The following is a 21,881-nucleotide window of genomic DNA, read 5'->3' on the forward strand; positions in this document are numbered from 1 at the left end:
CTTCAAAGTTAGTGTCCATCACAAAAAATGTACAGACTTCTCAGTGTATCCAAAACTCACACTTGAAAAAGCACACTAGGGCAGAAATGAAATGCAGAGAAAACTCCCAGTTCATTTATTCTTTTTGATGTTTTCTTGTGATTTTTTATTGCGTATGTGCGAGTGGGCGGAGGTGGCATCCTTCAATAACAGATTCATCCACTGTCAAAACATGACAGGAAGAAAGGAATGAAGAGGAGAAAGACACAGAGAGAAACAATAGCGTTGAGGGTGTTAGCGAGAAGAAAGACAAAAGCACGAGAAAATGAGCAAAAAAAAAAAAAAAAACTGAGCGAGGGAGGACATCAGAAAAGAAGACAAATGAAGAAAGATGTAGAAATACAGACTGCAAAAGAAGGTTGTTTAACAAACGAAGATGAATGCTCCATTAACATTTTTAAGTCCAATTTTAGATTGTTTTTCTGAGGGGAAGTTTACTTAACTCTATCCGTGTTGCTTCAGCCCACATTTTGCACCAAATGAACTGAAGGCACGCTGACCCTAAACCTTGAGAAGAGCAGTGCAGAAAGGCCACTTATTTGTGTAAAGAAGAGTCTCGAAGCTGCACAGACAAGAACATCTGGTTTCCAGTGCAAACCTGCCCCCTTATAACCCATAACCTGTCTTTACTGCAGGGAGGGATTCACACACAATGACACACACACATACACACACACACACAGCTCAAAACCTGTTGATTTCCCAAGCATGCCCTGCTCACATTCCTGACCTCTTTCTGTCACTCTCTTTTTTTGACTCACCCCTATTGCCTGTATCTACACACTTAAAGCCCGGCCTTAGATTCCCTGACTGCTGTCTTTGAGTACAAGCTTAACAGCCAAGTGTAATTCAAGAGTGACTGACAGGAAACATTTCAACAGATGGGGGGAAAAAAATCCTGTTTGTCAGTCAGACTCTTATCAGCTGCACAAATTCATCCTCTGAACAATCTTGGTCAAGTTCCCTTTGAGAGTCTGAGACAACCTGACAAACTATGAAATCTGGTTCCCTGCAGAGCAGACCAAATGGGGATGATAAGACTGCTTTCCCCAACCTCTTGGACCCCATTTGTTAATCTGAACCCCACAGAGACCTAGTCAGTGGGACAGGGACAGAAATCCCCCTTCGAGCCCATGTTCACACCGAAAATGGCACCGAAGCAAAAATTTTAGCTTCCTCATTCATTTAGCGAGACCAGATCGAGGTTATGAACACATCGGGTACTGGGGGAAGGGCCAGGTGTTGTTGGGTTTTGCTGCAATCCACTGAAACATCATCAGGCAAGGCATTAATCTGGCCAATCACTGCAAGTGTGTGTTCCTGTTAGAAAACATCATAAAACTTAAAGTGGAATTCTACTGTTTATCCTGAGATTGTCAATACAGAAAATATAGTAACTTCTGCCACTGCAATACCTGTCACACAGTATAACCCACTGTGAAATGTTTATGTGTTGCAGCAATGTTTTTTTTTTAGCGCAGTGCTATTTTTGGTCCATATGCTTATTAATTGTACATGCTTGGCTTGACAATCACATCCTTTGCCACAGGACAGGAAGGAGATCTCGGATAATCCAAGACGACCTAATCCATACGGTACACAACACAATGAACTAACATGACAAGGGGACACACGACAAGCAGAAAAAGCCTAATCCCCTAGAGGCTGTACTGACCAACAAATGATGACAGATAAGCAGAAGGAGGACAGATCACATCCCTTTCACAAGTTCAGAAGAAAAACCTGATTTACAACTGAACACTAAAATCTGTTTATGAATCTTAAACATGCAATTTCCCATGTGAACAGATGACACAAAAAAGTAGACCAAAAGATCCTTGCAGACAAGTTGGTATTCAAATTATGAGGTTTGGTGCATTACTCACTGTGCATAGAGGCTTGACTTGGGGTTTTAGGCGGACTGATCCTGCTCTTGGGAGGGACAGTCTCCATATTTGGGCCCTTCTCACCTGGACTCTGGCTTGGGGCCTGAGTCTCAGTCTGCGTCTCCCTCTGTTCTTTGTCCTGTGGCACAGCGGCCGTTAAAGGCTTCTGTCTACTCAGAACACCATCGCTCCCAGCCCTCATCAGCTTTTCACCCACACTCAGCACCCGGGCTCGACCGGCTGTGCCGGAGCATTCCTTCCTGGGGGAGGGCAGCTTGGATCCGGTCCCTAATAAGGGGGGGCGGGCCAGCCTGGAGGTTTTGGACATCCTGCAGGTCAGTAGATCAGTGAAGCTCCTCTGTCTTTCTCAGTCAGTGTGACTGCAGCTGTGTCCTGTGGCCAATCCAGGGTTCATCTGCTCTCAGTGAGTGTGACTCTGTGACTCTCCAGCTCCAGCGTGTTGTGACTGGTGCAGGTAGGCTGAGAGGGCCAGAGGGAGGGCACTTTTGGGAAACTGGGTGGGAGGTGAGCTGAGGGTGAGGGGTGGGGGGTTAATAGCTCCTTGGAAGGTGTTCTCCTCTCCTGGCGTGGCCTCTTGGGATCATCCTCCAAAGCAAACAGTGTGTGTGTGTGCGTGTTGGTAAATTGGTGTGTGTGTGTGTGTGTGGATAAACCTGTGGAGTGACAGGACGTGCCGTGCCAAATGCAAACAGAAACTCGGGTCTCCAATGTCAGCGCATTCCGGCTTTTTAATCCCCTCTCCGCCTCTCTTCCCTCATCTTTCACACTCTCTCTTTCTTCATCCCTCTCTCTTTTTTTGTAAATTTCTCATGCTCCCTCTCTTCTTCACTTACACTCTCAATACCGTTGTCAACTTCTCCTACCTCATGCCTAATAATTCTTTCCCATGTTCCTATCCTCTTGTGCCTCCTCTGTCCTCTTCTCTTTCGCTCCGGTTAACTCGTTCTTCTTCGCTGATGCTCAGTGGGTAACCATTCCAGCGCTCCAGCAGGCGGAGACCAGAGATAGAAAGATTCAGCGACAGCAAGAGCAAAAAGAAAAAAAAAAGGGCACGAGGCAGAAAGAAAAAGTGCCGGCATAGGCTTCATGGAGGAGCCCTTCTCTTCAGGTGCAGCTGCTCAAGCTGTTCCAGATGTGTGTGCAGCGCTTTCACGTCATCAGCCGACAGCTCAGAGCCACGCTCTGGTACAGTGCCTGGCTTCAACTCGTCCTATTTTCCCTATTTCCTCTTCCCTCATCTTTTTCTCTGTCTGTCTCGCAGCCTGTACTCCTCACACGTGATGAGATGTTCAGGCTACCAGAGGCAGGAGTGCACACACATACACACACACAGACAGAGACGTGCACAACACAACACCCCAAGTCCTTCACTCACTGGTGGAATTTACAGAGAATTAAAGAGCGCAAAGAAGGGAGGGCGCTACGGCATGTGTCTGTATACAAGAGACACACAGTGGAGCTGTTCTGATCTCGTGCACTGAAGGCATCATCTGTGACAAGAAAAAAATACAGCACAAGTTGGCTGGGAAAGAAACAGCACACAGATCAGAGCTCTCAGACACTTCTTACCCTCTGTCCTGAAAAAAAAAAGAAAAACCTTAACTCTCATGAAGCGAAAACATTTCTTGTCTTTTGATTAAGTGCTTGAAACAATTGTCTGACCCACAGAAATTTCCTCTAGGGTACACAGTGATTATTGCCAGACAAGCACAATAAAGGATGAATCAATGTTGGTAGGGCAGACAAAACAACTTTGAACCATTAAAGAAAAATTTTATGGCCATTTTTTAAAAAGAGAGTCAAGTGGGAACCAGTGTGTTTCTTGATGTAGCAAGGGCACAGAGCGACCCTGGAAAGTAAATCACAATCCTATAAACATCTAATTCATTAACTCCGCAGACAGGGCAACCTACTTCAAGCTCCGAGCCGGTGACAATTGCGTAATATGCCGCAGCAGGCAAAAGTGAACATGTGATACAACGCACAGGGACAACATTGCGTGCTCACTCTGTGCACACCAGAAAATGGATTACAGTGAGCGAAAGGATCAACCGTGTCTAGGCGACACGTTATAAAAGAGCAACAATCCACATGGACTGGACCACTGGCTTAGATTTGCTAGGGGATGATTTCGCTCTCTGAACTGGTTGTGTGTCACTCAGATATCGTAAGACATCCCCGGTTAACAGGCCAGTACGGAGAAGGCAGATTTGGTATTTTACATGTGCCGCCATGTTTTATCTATGCTTTGTTTAGAACTGGATGGGCATGATGATACACTGACAAACATGTTAGATGTTTATGTAGGGATTTAAAGATAAAAAAACAAAAAAAATGTACACAGATATGTACTGTACTCTGTGCAGAAGATTTTTATCAATTCCTCCATAACTAGCCTTCCTGTCCCCAGATGATTGTCTTTTAGACTACTAAGCCCTCTGAACACAATGACAGCCATCACTGATCGTATAGATATGAAATATTAATCATATTGCTTCATATCTGTTTGGCTTTAGATAAAAAGCAAAGCAGATTGACCTACATACTTTCCCAATGAATAGTTTGCTGACAAAATCAGACGGCTAAAAACCTCATGGGAGCCGCTGCACGTCTGATGGATTTTTGAAAGAGAGAAAAAAGTAAAGGAGATAGAAACATTTACATAATATTAAATATTAGAACTGTACCGGATTATATTTGTATGTCACCGGATTGGCTGAGTTCTACTATGTTTACACCATCGTAGTACTAAGGATTACGTCAAGCCTAAAAAAAAAAAAAAAAAAAAAAGGTTGATGATGAAAAAACACAGACTCCATATAGCTCTCATAGTATGGTTACATGACTGTGTGTGTGTGTTTGTGTGGGCGTGCGTGCGCGCATGTTAGAAGTAAATGAAAGCCCTCTGTGTGGATTGCCTCCCAGGCTTTAAGCCAGCTCTAACTGCAGGAAAACGGCGGGAACTTGGTTCAAAGGCTTTAAATAACATAGCATTTAGGGATGGATATAATTTGAGTTTCCTAATTAAGCCTGTGATTTTGTGCAATATGATAGATCATAAAGTACGTCTACGTATCAAATAACAAACCCTGATGCCGATGCACTGTCCAGGCATGGCACCAATTTGCATTTCAAACTAGAAGTGGAAAACAACCAGCCACAAGCATTTCAGCCTCAAAATAATACTTGTGAAAGATGGTTATCTGAGGAGCTGAAATGGGCTCTGACAATAAAGACCTCAATGACAAGCACAGTGCTTCCAAATGCCAACTACTTTTTCACTTTGTCAAGCGGGGAGCATGCAGCTGAGGACTGAGAAGTTTTAGTTGAGGAACAGGAGGGAGGGGACGGGCGGTGCAGAAAATCCCACAAGCGCTGCTATAGCTTCATATGGTGTAGAGGAGGGGCTGCTGGACATATTTTAGAAGAGTAGTGGGCTCAGCAAGAGTTATCTGAGTGCCTCAGTGGTATTTCTCTAATTAACTCACTTTTCTGTCTGAGGCTTGTTATTAAACTGCGTCCATAGGTTACAAATGAGTCCCTCCCCACCAACTAAGCTCAGGCCAGCGTAGGTTGGGCTAACGGTGTGTGCTGTTTCTGCTGAATCTGCGCACAGTTTTACATTCTATATTTTGATGTACACATGGATTCTTGCCATCTGCGAAGCTCAGAGAAATGCAATAGATTCAGCCCATGATATCGTACCAAAGTTGCTAAAATCAACATTTTTATACTCACATAGTTTTAATTTTGAAAAGTCAATGCTACCCTACCCGCCCAGCAGCAAACTGTTGGCAGACAAAGTGAGGAATGAACATAGTGAAGCATTTACCAGCTGAAGAGCAAGTTTGCCGCATCGACTGTTTTAATAAGTTATTTCAGGTTCAACATTAAACCTACATTAAATTACCTCCTGCACACTTTCGGGCAGCATAAACTAGCACGGCATCATGTTTCTGGTTAAATATTCATTCACCTTCTAGCTGTGGTTTTCTCCTCTCTGACTGCTTAGTAAAAATATTTGGTTCTTTAGCACGATCATCTACAATCACCAGCTTGTTACTAACTTTGTATGCCTGCTCTTTAGTGCTGGGCAGGTGGTGAGTCGTGGATTTGTTTTTCACTGAAAACAGCTGCCTGCTGCAGCTGGAAATTATGCTGATGGGAATGCTGAGAGTTGACCAAAACAGTGAAGTTGAGGAGCCTCAGGACTTGGGTTGTAGTTATCTGTGGATTCACCACTGTGAGTGACCCCTTTCACATACACCGTATATACATACATAGTCATTTAATACAATCTTAAGATAAAAAAATATTGATTGTAGCAGCTCGAAATGCCAAGCAACTGGCTCTTGGTGCAGAAGAATAAACACTAAGGCCAAGTTTATATGGGGCTTGTGGTGGACTATGGGTTGGGGGATTTGGAAAGCAGTTGGGGGGGGATGGGCTGGCTGTGTACCTCTCTGCTGAGGATTAAGGTTGAGTATGTTTTCCAAGCCCTCGGGGGTTGGTTGTTTCTTTTTCTACATTCCATCGCAGCACTCCCTCCCGACCATATCATGAGTCATTACTGACTGTAACATTCACTCAACATCAGCTGCTGATTCGGTTACTGAAGGCACACAAGCTCCACAGAAATACACGCACACACAACAATAGCGTTGAGCATGTGGGGATCAGTAATGCAGCAGAATGGGATGCAAACAATAGGCAAAAAAACACTGGTTTGAGATCATCACATCTCTCGCTCTTCTGGCTTTGCTGTTATCCTCCCTGGTGCATTACACGCCAGGACAAAAATACCTTAAACTACGACTTATTGGAAATTCATGCATCATCTGGAAAAGATGCAGTTGATTTTACCTGTCGGGTGATGATAACACGGTCCAACATTCTCCAAAAGCTACAGCAAGACTTGAAAAACTTCAGAATAACAATTCCTCACCCTCGCATACAATCAGTATTTGTCAGAGAATCTCTATCTGGAACATATACTATTGGACAACAACTTCAACAATGACAATCTGAATTGAATTGCTTTAATCTCCTCTGTAGTCCTAGCTGTTAACTACTCCTGACCACTGGGTGAAGAAAACTGTCTCAAAGGCAGGAAAGAAGTCTATAAGACGATAAGACTCGTTGACAGTTTGGAACCAATTAATCCGAACACTCAGCCGTTCCCTGAGGAAAACCACCCAACATGTCACATTATCTGCTGCATTAAGTTACAGTAGATGCAGCACTGATCATGGCAGAGGGGCCGCCACTCACTTGATTGGTCAGAAGGGACGGTGACCCGGTCAGGAGAAGTGCTGTCTGTGGCATTATCATCAACTGTCGCTTTAACAAACAAGATTGATCAAGGTGATTCTGCTGCACCGTTGACTCCCCCGCACTCTAATTAAAACAGAACAACACGGCGTGACGTTTAAAAGTTGGCGCAGTTGCATGTACAAGTCTTGTGTCTATCACACTGAAATTTAATGGGCAATGTAACAGCTTTCAGATTGTTTGGGACACACACTGCACGCAGTTAGATACACATCATTTTGATATTCCATGGAAATCAGCTTCTAAAGACTGGAAGGATGCTCCCATGTCCAAGAATTGATAATCTGCTGCCAAAAAGCACTACACTGACAAACTATGTTGTAGAAAATTCAAATCCAGAAGCATTCAGTGAGCGTATGTCTCAGCCAAGGCTGCAAAATGATCTGAGGTTGTTATTCTAACAAGAAAATATTTAGTCTGCATCTGGAGCTTGATCAACATGGAAACACACACGATGACAGATAATAACAGGATGGAGTAGCAGCTCTTGAAAGAAGAGCATGAAATATCATTTCACAAAGTTCACAGATACTTCGAGAAGATTTACTGGACACACACAATATTTGCATCCAGAACCACACCAAAACCTGATCACTCATTCTGTGGCCCTCTGTCTAACTGTACTCCAAATTTTGAGTCTTGAGATATTACGCTCACAAAAATATGGGCAAACATAACTGAAAATTGCTCTTTGGCAAGGGATATCAAGAAGCATGAATCAAATCTTAGACTTTTTATTGAGAGTTTGCAAGAGAGTAGCAGCACCATGAAACAATGAGGTGAATTCCTAAAAAATGCACTGTGATGGATTATTTATCACAAGCAAATTTGTCTGCAAGTTCATTTATTTTTATGAGACAAAATAAATGAAACAAAAGGCTGCTGATGAGGTAGGAAGTCAAACTAAACACACGTGATTTCAAAAATAATTCACAGTGATACAATACATCCAGAATCTGTAGTTAACAGGCTAAAACATCCAGGAAAACACCAGTTAAGGACAGTAGATGCAGTATCCTCTTAAAAAGACGACGCTTAAAGGGAGGAAAAAGCCTCTGAAAAAGGAAACTGCTTTAGGGAACAAAGTCACATCATCTCATTGTGGTGAGCTCCTGCGCCTGCAAATAAGTAGAACCTCTTTTTAACATGAACCCATAAGAGGATTATTCTAAGAGAAGCTGAAACAGAAAATATTTGCCTCAAAAGTTCTCACGATTCACACAAGACAACAAGCAGCACAAATTATAATGAACAAAGAGTTGATATTGAGCTGTTTTACAGCTTTCAGTGAGAAGGGATTCTGCGTGAAGTCCCACAGTCTTTGTCATGATGAATTTTTCCTCCTTATATCCTGTCTCTGGGGCCCCCCTGTGGCCTCATGCGTCACTCCTGCTCTTTACCCTCAATGGGCATTGACATGTGAGCGTTCACATGCTCCAAACCCACACAGAGCCTGGAAACGTCTACCTCTGGACCCGTATTTTTATCCAGTTACCCCAGGGGCAGCGGCTACGCATTAAGCTCACAGCCTCTTCCTATCCTTTACGCCTCAGCATTTTAGGAGAGTTTAGCTTCTTATCTGGACAGCCTGTCAAGTGTGTTATTGGAGGCAAGCTGAATGCTTCTGCCTGAAGTGTATAAGGAGGATACGAGGAGAGACAAACCACCTCTCCATTTAGACTGATGTAAATAAGAGGTTTCTCCATTCTCTTTATGGCTTATTGATTTTTAGTTCGATGGCTGGCTGCAGGCAAAAACGAAGAAACGAAAGAGGGAGGGACGGAAAGAAAGACAGAGAGCAGTGACTGAATTCTGAAACAGCAGAATCTTTCTGGGAACAAAAGCCATGCCACATTAATAGAACGTCGGCACAATAAATCTCATGAGTATAATGTGGATAAGTGAGAAAGAGCATGTATTTGCATGTCAAGTGTCATGAAATCAGAACCCCTATGAAAGAGGGCTAAGTACTGTAAGATAATCTTACAATACACACACACACACACACACACACCCAAGCAGACACACACAACCACACTATAAGGACATGTCAAATCTTGTTGTTAGCATCATGTAAACAGCTTGAGGAGCTGAAGGAGTCTTTTAGTGTATGTAGTGGTTTCATCTTTCCTCAAAAAGGGGGAGATGTTCTCAAGTAAGCATTCAAAATAGATACACAATAAGTCCCAGCATGTATTCAATGAAAACACCCTCATCAGTCTGGATGCTTGTTAATCTGACAGACATGATAGGTGTCATGTTTGAACTAAAACTGCTGCCCTGTAGTCATAGCCATGCACTGATTTAATAAAAAGTAATAAGTTTAGTTCTTGATTGACCTGTATGATTCCACTGAATAATTTATGACAAGAAACATGCTATCTTCACTTAAAGAACATGTTCACTGAGAGCCCAATGCCAGCAAAACCAATGTGGCAAACTACTGCTGTGCGTCGATCAAAATTACTACCATTCAGTCATCATTTTTAGTAAAAGGAACACATTTTTGTGATGGCCTACCAACAGAAATACAAGCACAAACTGATCTGAAGACAGTTAGTGGAAAGGAGAAACTCATGCAAAGCACACAATAGTGAAAGGAAGAAACTCATGAAAGCACGCAATAGTGAGTGAAACTGACGTGATGTGATGTAAATGCTGAGATTTTTATACGATCATGTCACATGTATGAGAATTCCCCTATCATGTGCTAAATTTAACTAATCTACTCTTGCTAACAATGATATGTTCTGACCTTTTTAAAAGCCTAACCAGGGAGAGCGAGACTAGAAACCCTATATGCAACACATCTATACCATGTGATTTCTAATCTGTCACGATGTTTCTCGCATTTTCCTTGACAAATAAACTAATGAGTTCATCCCTGAGTCCAAGCGAATGTTGCTCCACACTCTCACATACTCCGCTTCCCTCCAGTTCACAGAAATGGGATGGACGTATGGACCTATAACACGGCTGTCGCAGGGCTGGAGGCAAAACGTACAAGAAAATAAAACAAGATGAAGAATCTTATCTTCATTTGCTTTGTTATTTTACTATTAAGGTTATTAAGGTTGAAGGCAAAATCTCAAGAAATGCACCATGTGGATTTTTTGCTGCCAATTTTTCAGTCAAATAATAGTTGACCTTCTTCTTATGATTAGTGCCTTTTAGTGATAATTTCACAATTTTTGTATTTACAATGAAGTTCATATGCTGTACTTTATGCACACCTGAGGGTAAAAGAGGCTGAGATGCAATGAGCAAAGATGGATGACTTAATATTCCATTGCTCTAATAAGATGGTAGACCCCCCCCACCAACCCTTATGGAATGTGTAGCGCCGGCGGCAACGCATTTGGATCATGACGTCTTGAGCGTGCTACACCTCTTCTATTTATTATTAACTATAATTTCATTATCGGCAGGAGAATTTCTCTGTAATGTGAGACAAACATACCATCTTGTCGGGAACTTGCATCTCAAGAATCCGCTCACTGAATGATACGAACCAGGTGTTAATTTGGTGGTTCCTCAACCTGAACTAAGTCGTGGTTCATGCTGATGACTCTCTCTCTCTCTCTGTCACAAAAGCTTCAGAGTACTCAAATTTATGCTCACAACGGCTATTTCATTTGTGACCTTTCACATGTGAAAATGCCATTTGTCTAAGCGCCCTCAAGGGGATTTTGAATAATCTGCGTGTGTGCCTGTGTCTATTTCTGCATGCGTGTGTGTGTGTCTGTGTGCACACATGCTTGCCAAGAAAGTAGATTTTCATTGGAGGTTTTCATGGCTTGAATCTCTAAATCAGGCTGACAGCTTTCAAATGACCGATTATGTTTCACATAAATTTGCATACTTTCGGCTGGTGAACATCATTCTCCACAACATCAGAAATGCACCAGTCATTACAGTTCTATCACATGTCAGAAATCACACTGTATGATGTATGTGGAACACACGGTGGGGATTTTACAGTGACAAAAGCGCGTTACTCATAATTCTCAAGACAGAGGTGTATATAGATTTACTGAAAATATTCTGATCTGCTATTTAACAGGGTCTAGAGAAAGCAGTAATTCATTCAAAGCTCAGTTTAATCTCTAAATCTTTATAACTTATGTCTGCACAGACAAGACAGAACAGGCCAGCCAGCCATGCAGTGATCTACAGCTCTTCATTAATGTGCAATTTCTTTTATTCCCAGTTGAGCATCTCTTCAGATCCTCCACTGCAAAGGCACCAGGCTTGGCCAGGTGCTTGGATGAGAAATGACATGTGAATATGAATGCTTTTCCAAACTCTTATTCATGAGAAGTTTAAAACAAGTGACGGTCACACATGCTCCGGTGGGCTGAAAACCGCTAGGAGTGGAGGCTAGGGAAACTACTTGGAACTACCTGATATTTGTGAGTTCTGATAATGATATCTGACATAAAGGTTTTCTTGTCGTGCTGTTTATCCTTCTGGAGTGTTCTGGTGTGAGTTGACACCTCTATCTGTCTGTGGACAAACTATGCAAAGCCACCACTGCTTCTAAATTGTTTCAAAGGCCTATATAGCTATACAGAAACACACATGTAAGAGAAAAAACACAACTGTGCCAAAAGATTATGAATGATGGAGCCCTAAAACAAACAGAGAAAAGATATTCCCAATAGTGATCCACCAACAGAAGGACAAAGTGACAAGTGAACTGCAGAAAAAAACAAACAGCACCATCCATGCGCAAAACAACAGGAAGTCCTCCAACTGCATGCATAAGTACAAGCAGGCAAACACACATACACAGCCAGGAAAATATACAAGGCTTCAGTCAGCAGGAGGGATCTGCAGAACCAGCAGCAACTGAGCTAACACTGGACAAAGATAAGCATGTGACACAAAGGGACACAAAGTGATGATGATGACACAAAGAAGGGCACATGAGGCACTTTGTATGACGCTTGAATAGGAGTGGTGTAAAAATAAATCAGGGCTAAAAAAGGTTGTTAGTGATGCAGGGAGAGGTGCAAGACTGAATGAATGATGGATAGCAGCGGAGCAACTGGTCATGTGAGATATGAAGCCTTGCTGCACGTTTCTGGTCTCAAGATAAAGATTTAGCTGCGCTTCCCTTAATTATGCTATTGCCCAAATGCAAAACAGGAAAAATGGGCTCCAACCTTTATGACTTTCCTCTGTGGCAATGACACAAATTAATGGTGCAGTTCCTCAGCTAGAAAAAGCATTGACTTCAGGCTGAATGCAATAAACTGCACAAGAGACAGCTGCAGGCAATTGTTGATGGCCCAGCCTACGGGAAACAGAGAGGTAAGTCTAATTTTACTGTAGGATAAGGAGCACAACATCTGGCGTTTATCTACTCAATCTCAGGTCCACTTTAAGGATGGTTTCTTTGTCATTTAGAAACAGAAGTTTCCACAACGACTAACTGACAAGAGTAAAATCTCACTTGACAAAAGTCAATCACATTAACAAAGACTCTGCTTTAGCTTGCTAACAGGCAGTGCAGTGACACCACAATGGGTCTTTGTCTCCCAAAGTTAATTCATCAAATATGCCTTTTCAACAGGAAAGGTGACCTAACTGGAGCACTAGTACACATGTTTCTGATTGGCCTTCAATTTCAGGACTTGGGTCAGGGGTTTGTTGGGCCCAACCCTCGTCTGACATCTGCCCTGACCTTTTGCTTCGTCACAGGTTTACGTACACAAGTTTCAGTGTTTGCATCCAGTCGAGACAGAGCTGGACCTCCTTTGGTGCGTTTCCTGTGCTGTCTCATGCTCTCCTGTATGAACACCTCCCACTTCCCCAAGGTGCTGATCAAAAACTTCAGAGGCCTGATTCATCTGGGTTAAGGCCCCCTTAATGATCTGGTGAACTCACTCCGAGAAGCAAAGACGCTTTGGGTGCTGGATCGGCTGATTAAAGAAAGAAGGGGAGAGAGAGGAAGATGGGGGAGGAGGGGAAAAGTCCTCAAGGCTTGAGGTAGAGCTGGTCCTTCAAACTTTGCTGTCCCTCTGCTCTGAGTGGAGGGGGGGGTACTTTGGCCAAAAACCCCAGAGTCTGATCCTCATTATGAAGCACGAAGAACATCAAAGACCGACCTCGAACTTCTATCAGTCAGGAGCACCCACAATCCCCATGATATTAAAACTCCCAGGCGCCATTCAGTGTCAAGTTCTGAGGCAGAGGCTCGGGTGACTCAGGGGTTGAGGGACTTTAAGGTCTTGAAGGTCAGTGGAAAGTCTGTGCTAAGTTCTACTCCCTTCAGTGATTGGCTACTGCTGAATATGCTTTCTGCTGGAAGGAAGAAGGAGACGATGATAAGTGGCAGCTGTGGGCAGATAGCAGTAACTAACAGCTGTGAGGCACTGTAAAACACATAAAGATCCAAAGTTAAAAAAAACAGGTCTGCCAGCAGACCTAAAACTGAGAGATAACTGTACTGGTGCAAAACATTGTTAATTCGTGATCTGTTGTAATGTCTAAGGATTTTAACTTCCCTAAAACTGGAAAGATCAGTTTCATAAACTTCAGACGTTACGTTCGATCAACAACTGTTGAGTCATATTTGAAAGGGTCCCTGGTTACATTTGCTTTCCAGCTACATTTATTCTCCTACTTTGAAGTTGAATCAAGGTCACTTCTTCATATGCAACATAATCCTTTCAGCTCTTCCAGCAAAGTTAAGAGCCACTTTCGTATCATGCTAATGCTAATATGAAGGTACAACATCTGAAGGTACTCTCAGTGGCTGGTAAAATAAGGAGGGCGAGCACAGGGACCGAAGTGCATACTAATCTTTATGGTAGTTTTTGTCATTTTTATCTTTTTTTTTTATCAGTGAAAAGACATGAGATGACTTTCTCATTTAGTTAACCCCGAAACAATGCATTCTGGTAAATATGGTAATACATTTAAAGCATTTCTCAAAAACATAAATTAGTAAGTTTACCAAACACTTCACAGAAAACCACAATGAACACAGGGACAGCGAACGAATAGATCCGTAGGCTGTAAGAATCAAAACAACGAGCCGAAAGATGCCAAACTGCCTCTTGTCCTCGAGTGCTGAGTCATAATTCCACCTCAGTTGATACCCTGCAATTTAAACCAATCTACTGTTAACATGGAAATATTTATTGGTGCAGCTGTAAGTTAAAGAGAAAATCCACTGATTTCACAATACAGAAGTCTTTTTTTTTTTTACAGTGCAGGATGATCTAACTTTCTAACATCATGTGAAAAATTTTAACTTGGCCTTTGTGATGAAACCACAGAAGGACCATCAAGGAGAAAACAGAAACCTGCAACACAAAAAAAGTGCACTGTTTAAGTACCAATTAGCAGAAGCTGTAAACTCAACCTTTCCTCAAGAGAAGTATATTAGAAACTCTGAGATGTGCACATTGCTTGGGATGCATTTTAAGGAGAATATAAAAGTTGAGTGTACATTCTACCCCGGTGGTCCAGAAAACACAGCTGGGCAGAGACAGGTCATAACAGCACAGGTCGAGTGAAGGGGGTGTCTCTATCATAGACACAGCAGGCATCAAACACACACTGATAACTCCTCTTTCATCAGGCCGTGCCGGGACATGAACCCAAAATGAGGGTTTGAAACACCCAGAGGTTTAAGGGCTCGCAAAGCACAAAACTTTCAATAAGCCGCAGATTCATGTAAGTTTACAAGCAGTCATGCTGTGGTTAGAAGCAACAGTTCAAACACGGGACAGCAGACAAAAGCCACACTTTAAAGCACAAAACAACCAAAGATGTCGCTAAGACCATAGTTTTATTGTGGTTAAAAAATACACATATATATATATATATATATATATATATATGCAACATTAGCACTACACAGGGCCATAACCACAGTTTAGAAATTAGTAGGTTTGCCCCCCCATCCTTCCTCTGTCTGTCCTGCTCCTCTCTGTGCTCCTCCTGACTCTTTAGTCTCTACCACACAGATAGCTGCCTCATTGATAGCGGCGGGTTTCAGGTGGTTTCAAGTTTGAAACTGCGCTCTGAAATCTCATGAGAGACGAGCTGTTAGAGGAAGACGACAGTGGAAGATTAAGATAGAGTTGGAGAAAGGAGTTTCAACAGTCATGAGGCAACACCTGCGATAACGGACCTATCGAGAGATTTCAGAACGACCTTCTGGAAAACAGATATAATTTGGTCTCTACTTTTAAGTCTCTTTAAATGAGAATATATTTAATGCACACTTCTTGCACACTGCTAGTTTGAATATTTACAGAAATCAGAAGGAGTAGTAGTTTTGAAACAATATGTACTCTCTCTGTGTGTTTATATGAATAAACTTATTAGCATTAACACAACAGACACACTTACTGCTTTCTGTCAGCTCATCGTCAGCACAGTTCTCTGATGTACTGGCCTCAGACCAGCGTTCATAACTGGAGCCCGCTGCACTGGGGCTGTTAATTCGTCTGTAAATATCAGCTGCTAGCTCTGTTTGAAAGTCATACTCTTTGTATTATGCTGCTTTGAACAGAGTCATGTGGGGGCGTAGATGTGGTAGAGCGCCAGCAGACCTGGGACCAGCTGACCACCTGCTGCTTAAGGGAATGTCCATGAATGCATAAAATAATAACTGAATAAAAGCAGTCCTGCCAGCATAGACCAGACGTTTTAAGCTCCTGATTAACAGCACTTTTGACACACAAATGCACAAAGCACAGCGTCTGCAGGTTGGGAGCACCAAAGTGTTTTTTGGGGATGACTAACAGAGTGATTGAACGAGAGAAGCAGAGAATAAAGGACCTTGCTGACTTTGCCAAAAGGTCTGATGATGGCCGCCCCCTCTTAGACTGCCAGGCTTGGCCATTAAATCTCTTACACAACTGCTGGCCTTTGCAGTGGCTCCTGACAGCCAAGTCTGCATCATCACGTCATTTAGCTTCACACAGTGGCAGCACATAATATTTGATTGTTAAATATCACTGAGTCTCACCTCTATCACAGCAGCTGTAACAGGTCTGATAAGCTACAGCGAAATTTATGTCAAGCAAAAGCCCGGGGAATTAAACAACAACCGCGGTAATCAATCATGATATAAAGAACAGACTCCAGTGATTCAAAAATATTCTTCAGTCATAATTGGTATCATTTGCATGGGAAGAAATCAACTTCCGTGAGTCTTATTCATTCTTCAGATCAAGAAGATGGATAACATGGAGAATGACTGGATTTAAATGCAGCTCAATATGACAGAAAAGGCTCTTAAAAAAAACAAAAAAATCCTTTGTCTTCCGATTACAGTTTGGATCAAAGGATCAACAGCCATTTGCTGAGGCCAGCACCACACTTATTGGCATGCTGGTATTTCATAGACTTTCCGGGGAGTAAAAGTGGATTAGCCCAAATTGACCTGTAAATTCACAGGAAGTGCCAAAGAATTTACAGCGTGCAGCAAAGCCTATATTCACTTCCTCATTTTCACATAGGCAATGTTGCTGATAGAGTTTTTTATAAGAAGTCTGCTGATAAAGCAATAGGTCGCTGCTTATTCTGCCACTCTTTTTTCTCTCTTATCATCAAAAACAGAAGTTGGATAACTGCTGCACGACTGCAGCTCAAGGTGTTCTTCGTCCTTTCTCAGAGGAAAAAAAAAAAAAAGTGCTCTGTAGGCTCATCACAAAACTCCTCAACATTTTCTAGATGTGTGCTTTTCCTCCCACAGCCCCTTGCTGTGACCGCACCCAACCAGTGGCGTCCCCTCCACTTAGAAACACCCACTTGTATCCTCACACTAAACCTCCCATTTATCACGTTGACAGGAGCGGCTTGAGGTTATTGACTGGGAGAGGATTATTTTCCCATCCACAAGCTCAGTTATCAAATTAGATACTGAAGCACAATGTTTGGAATGTTAAATTAGCGGCGTCAGATGGCTTGTTTTTGCTAAGTGAGCACGAATTACTCGGAGTCAGGAGGGCCTCATCAAATACAGTGTCTTACTGAGAAAAAGTGTTGAGGCGTGTGGGTGTGTTTGGTTTCTCTTATATCTCGATAAGTTGTGTTGAAATATCCATCTTAAGAGCCTGGGTTTGTACAGGTCATGTGCCTAAGCAACACATACCTCCCAGGAAATATTACTGGATGGTAAAACAACACAACAGCAAGGCTCACACACACAAACATTAAGACAAACACACACGCAGTATTAGTCATAAGCATTTCTTACAACATAAAGGAACCACTGTGACCTTTTTCTGAACAGGTTAAACAAACAAACTATAACTTGTTAATTATAGAACTTTAGAAGTGCTGGTGGGCAGATTCTGTACCCATTGCACAAAGCTAGACTGGCTGCTTTCATTTTTATTTATGCTAAGCTAAGCTAACCAGCTGTAGCTTTATGCTTACTGTGTAGATATGAGACTAGTTTTGTTTTTCTCATCCAACTCTCACCATCCATCCATCCATTTTCTATACCGCTTATCGATCAGGGTCGCGGGGGAGCTGGAGCCTATCCCAGCTGACTACGGGCGAGAGGCGGGGTACACCGTGGACTGGTTGCCAGTCAATCGCAGGGCCCCCAACTCTAACCAAGAAAGCCAAAAAGTCCTTTAACTTGAAAAAAAGGCCTAAAACTGTCTTTCATGATGACAACACTAAGGACTGCAGACACAGGAGTTCTTTTGTTTAGGTGCATAAGTGTGTTTGTCTAGGCCGACCTCTGTGGCAGTGACCCAGATCCTTTGACTGATTTGTAAAGTCATTAAAATCACAGCTGGTGAATAAAAGACTCTCTGTCATCAGCACGGAGTTTGAAGATAAGTCTAAGATAAGCCTAATTATCAGGTACCAACACACACATATACACACAGACACACACTTAATATTAAGCATCAGTGCGCAACCTTACTCACATAAACACTGGCTCATTTTCTCCCCCACATACCCATTTGATATTTTCCCTTTGAACATGACCTCGCCGCATCATCAAAGGAGATCTGACATCTCACTCATCTGTGTCCAAACCAATTTTTTGTTCTGTGCTCCTCCTTTAAAAAAACTAAAAAAAGACAGTGTCATCGAGGCTGGCATCATGCATCATTAGAGCTTGGGGAGAGCATGTGGGGAATGTTATTACATCCCAACAGCACAGAATTACAGCCAGATTGTCTCTAATCACCAATAAAATAGCACAGATATTTCAAGAGCGCTGCTCAGGGCGGATGACTGACAACCATGTGGAGAGCTGCGGCACCCTTTGGGAGTCATCATTTTAACAGTGTACATTCCCATCTGTGTATTATCAGGCCTTGGATCCTTCCAGACTTGAGATGCCAATAAAGAAGATAGAAGTGTTTGTTTACTCCTCAGCTGGCTTCACAGGCGACAAGTAGAGCAGCAACGGGAACCACAGCGTTGAAGCCGCCTGAGCTCCAGCTCAGCTGCCACAGCCAATGAGGAGCTTTTAAGTGGCCGGTGCTGAAAGGTCCATGTGTCACTTGTTGCCGTCCAACAGGTGAACTTCATTGTCTCCCAATTCTTCATGTAACAGGTGGTGAAATTTCTGCACTGACACCACGCTCAGCTCTTCTTAGATCTTTTGTTTCGATCTCATGGAGATTTTTGAGAAAACTAAAGATACCTTCATCATTTCCTCTTCAGAAAGGAGCTCACGAGGAGGAATGAATCAGAAAGAAAGTACAGGATTAAAAAAAGAGGAAAACATCTGGCTGAAGAGACAGACAAGTCAGGGGAGGGTGGATAATTCATTAGGCTTGCAAAGTTTCATGATGCACAGCCATTCACTGAGACAGAGATGATGACTCAGCCAGGAGTAATTCACAGGATGTCATCTACTGTACACTATTTTACAGTGTTTTTACTTTTTTTTCCTCAGTCTTTTCAAAATGCCATCTCTCTTTGACTTGGTTTTCCGAGAGCGACCTTTATGCTAACTCTCCTTTCTCACACAAATCCATGATGAAGGAACAAAATGTCAGATGTCAGAAAATAGTATGCAATGTTTTCTTTTTTCCAAGAATAGCCCAAATGCTTTTTCTTTCATGAGTAACATTAGACAAAGATATGAAAAGGTCAGCGCAAAATGGAAAAAATGTGAGTGCCGGAGATACATTTATTTATTTTAAAGGTATATCAGGCTCTTTTGAAATGTCTGTAAGCGATTTGATTTCTATTTTCGCTTTCATCAATGACCTTTTCAGCTAAATAAACTGAACGCCATGACAAAGAGATGACAGTAGAAGGACTACCAGCTTAATTAAATATATATAAAAGGTGAAATAAATACTGGGAAGCTAATTAAATTGAAAGTATCGTTACAACCAAGGACCATGCCTCAAAGTATGCTCAGTATGCGAGCAATGAAAAACGACGTGGATATCACCTCAAGGTTACCTTTATCAGAGAGCTTCAACATCCCCAGTTAAAGCTGGGACAGCAGCATGTTAGCACTCTTGGGCAGAGAAGGCCACAGCATACCCTTAAATCTTTGTGTTTTAAACTCTACAGGAACTCAAGAGCCCTTAAGGGACAGCTTTTAATCCGCTGTGAAAACAGCTGTTTAGCGTCTCAGGGGCTCAGCTATTTCCAGAAGGATCTTCTCAAGTGCCTATCCAGTGTTATCATCATTTTCAGTGGGACAGACAGCCTACCAAGCATGGCATTTCACACCTCATGCGAGCGGACAGCAACTCACTAACTCACGACGTTAATAGCAGTGACTGAGCTATGTATAGAGAATATGTCGTAGGATATTAAGGCCAGGCTTCATCCTCACCTTCACAACTATTTGATTTGTTTTTCGCTGAGAATTAAGCTTCAGAGACTGCACCCGCCCCTGGTTTCGAAAGCCTCAAACTGCCACAGACACCATCTGCATTCCTGAGCTGGTAAAGAAAGCACATTCTGTGTTTATTGTTCCAACACAACGTTTTGCATTTCTGGGCAACCACATATAATCACTCTGAGTTAGATAGCGTGCAGACATGTTTACTGTTTGGCCTGGACATCCTGACTAAAGGGACAAAGTGGATACTCACCCAAAGTGAGTGAGGATAGGTTGACACTTTTCTTGAAAAGCACTGATGTTGTGAAGCGCCTATTATTTTAGAGCTTCTCATTAAAGGGAGGTCAGGCAAGATATTCATTTGAATATGCAAATACCTTTAGTTTTTCAAAACACCCAGGACACCAGTCTGCTGTGTTAATTTAAAGCTGCAATTTGTACCTTTTTACACGCTCTAACAACAGCAGAGTGTAAGTCTTACACAGATGTTCATAACAATAACGTGTTTGCAAATGTCTAATTTACTGCTGTGATGAGGTAAGAGCGTTGTTTAGTGGACAGGTGTGTCTTAATACTACACAGTATGTTTGGAATTTAAAGCCTGGAAGTTTTAGTATTTAAACATATAATATCATTTAACATTAAAAGTCTAATCATTACTTTTCAAACTCTATGCAAATATCTCTTATGCCTTATTCTGAAGTATATATTTTTCACTGTTCGCCATCCTTTACTTTATCTGCTAAAATCGTTCATTTAAGGTTGCATCGACTAATTTATCAATGAATTAACTGATGACTTATTTTATGAGACTATTTGGTCTACAAAATCACCTCACAATCAAAAAGCTGGAACCAGAGCATTTTTGCTTGATAAATGACTTAAAATATTAATCAGTGCATTACAAGCGAAGGGCTGAGTAATCAATTACTCAACTAGTTGTCACAGTTGTAATTAAACTGCTGCGTTAATATCATCTCTTGCAAGTAATAACGTAATCTCACACACAGAAAATGCATGCATGCAAAGGACAAAGTGATGTTCCAATCAGCAGCGATTCGACAGTCTCGAAGCAGATGGCTCTTCAAAGTGAGTCTGAAAGAGTGCCATGGAAAGACAGAAAATCTGGACTCACAACAAGTCTGTTTGATTAACTTGGCTTGTGGACAGATGCATGACAGACTCATATTAATGGAGAAACACCTATGGAAGGAGCCACAGTACCATCAGTGAGCAGAGCAAACCAAACCGTGATGGAGCTGGATGTTTAAGTGCTCCACCCTCTCATGGCGAGTTACCGGACTGCTGGGAAAAGATAAGGCACTAACTTTCACTCTGTCATTCAAATCATTCAATCAAGACTGCACATTTTTCTCCAGAAACTGTCGACATAATCTTCAAATTTCGCTGGAAATCCGAGATTGGTGAACGTCCCGGCTCGGAGCGCAGCTGTCCGGGATGCAAAGCAGCCTACTGAAAGACACATCCCTGCAGACAGCCATTCTCAAAGCAAAGTAGCTAAAACTCCCAGTGTGACAACGGCGAACAGTAAAGTAACAGCTCGGGTCAGAATGGAAAGTGCGAACATGGTGGAACAGATTAGGAACAAGGATGAAATGAGCTCTACTTCAGGTAATCCAGAACACAGATGAGTCACTGTGTCTCTGAGGAGGAAAACTGAGCTGCACAGCACAGAAGAGTTTGCTGTTGTCACTGATACATAACCACCAGTCCTTTTTCTTTTTGTCTCTCGGCCTTTGATCCACACTAACACACAGCAGTGTTTCTCACCACTGAAA

At 42.3% G+C, this 21,881-nt stretch overlaps 1 protein-coding gene across 9 annotated transcripts in view; it reads right to left on the reverse strand.

Moving 5' to 3' along the window:
- si:ch211-285f17.1 (sickle tail protein homolog) overlaps positions 1–21,881 on the reverse strand; it is a 102,925-nt gene that overhangs the window by 78,570 nt on the left and 2,474 nt on the right. For 4 of the 9 annotated variants that reach the window (XM_046372092.1, XM_046372087.1, XM_046372093.1 and 1 more), the window contains exon 1: positions 1,926–2,678. The exons of 1 other annotated variant lie outside the window; for it this stretch is intronic. In XM_046372092.1, the coding sequence (XP_046228048.1) occupies positions 1,926–2,253 (328 nt within the window). In that variant the 5' untranslated portion in view covers positions 2,254–2,678. Of the gene's footprint in view, positions 1–1,925; positions 2,682–21,881 lie in introns of those variants that run through there. 4 more of the 9 variants (XM_046372088.1, XM_046372091.1, XM_046372089.1 and 1 more) reach the window with 4 other exon arrangements.

The sequence above is a fragment of the Scatophagus argus genome, chromosome 18 (assembly GCF_020382885.2).
Source record: "Scatophagus argus isolate fScaArg1 chromosome 18, fScaArg1.pri, whole genome shotgun sequence".
Taxonomy (NCBI): Eukaryota; Metazoa; Chordata; class Actinopteri; family Scatophagidae; genus Scatophagus; species Scatophagus argus.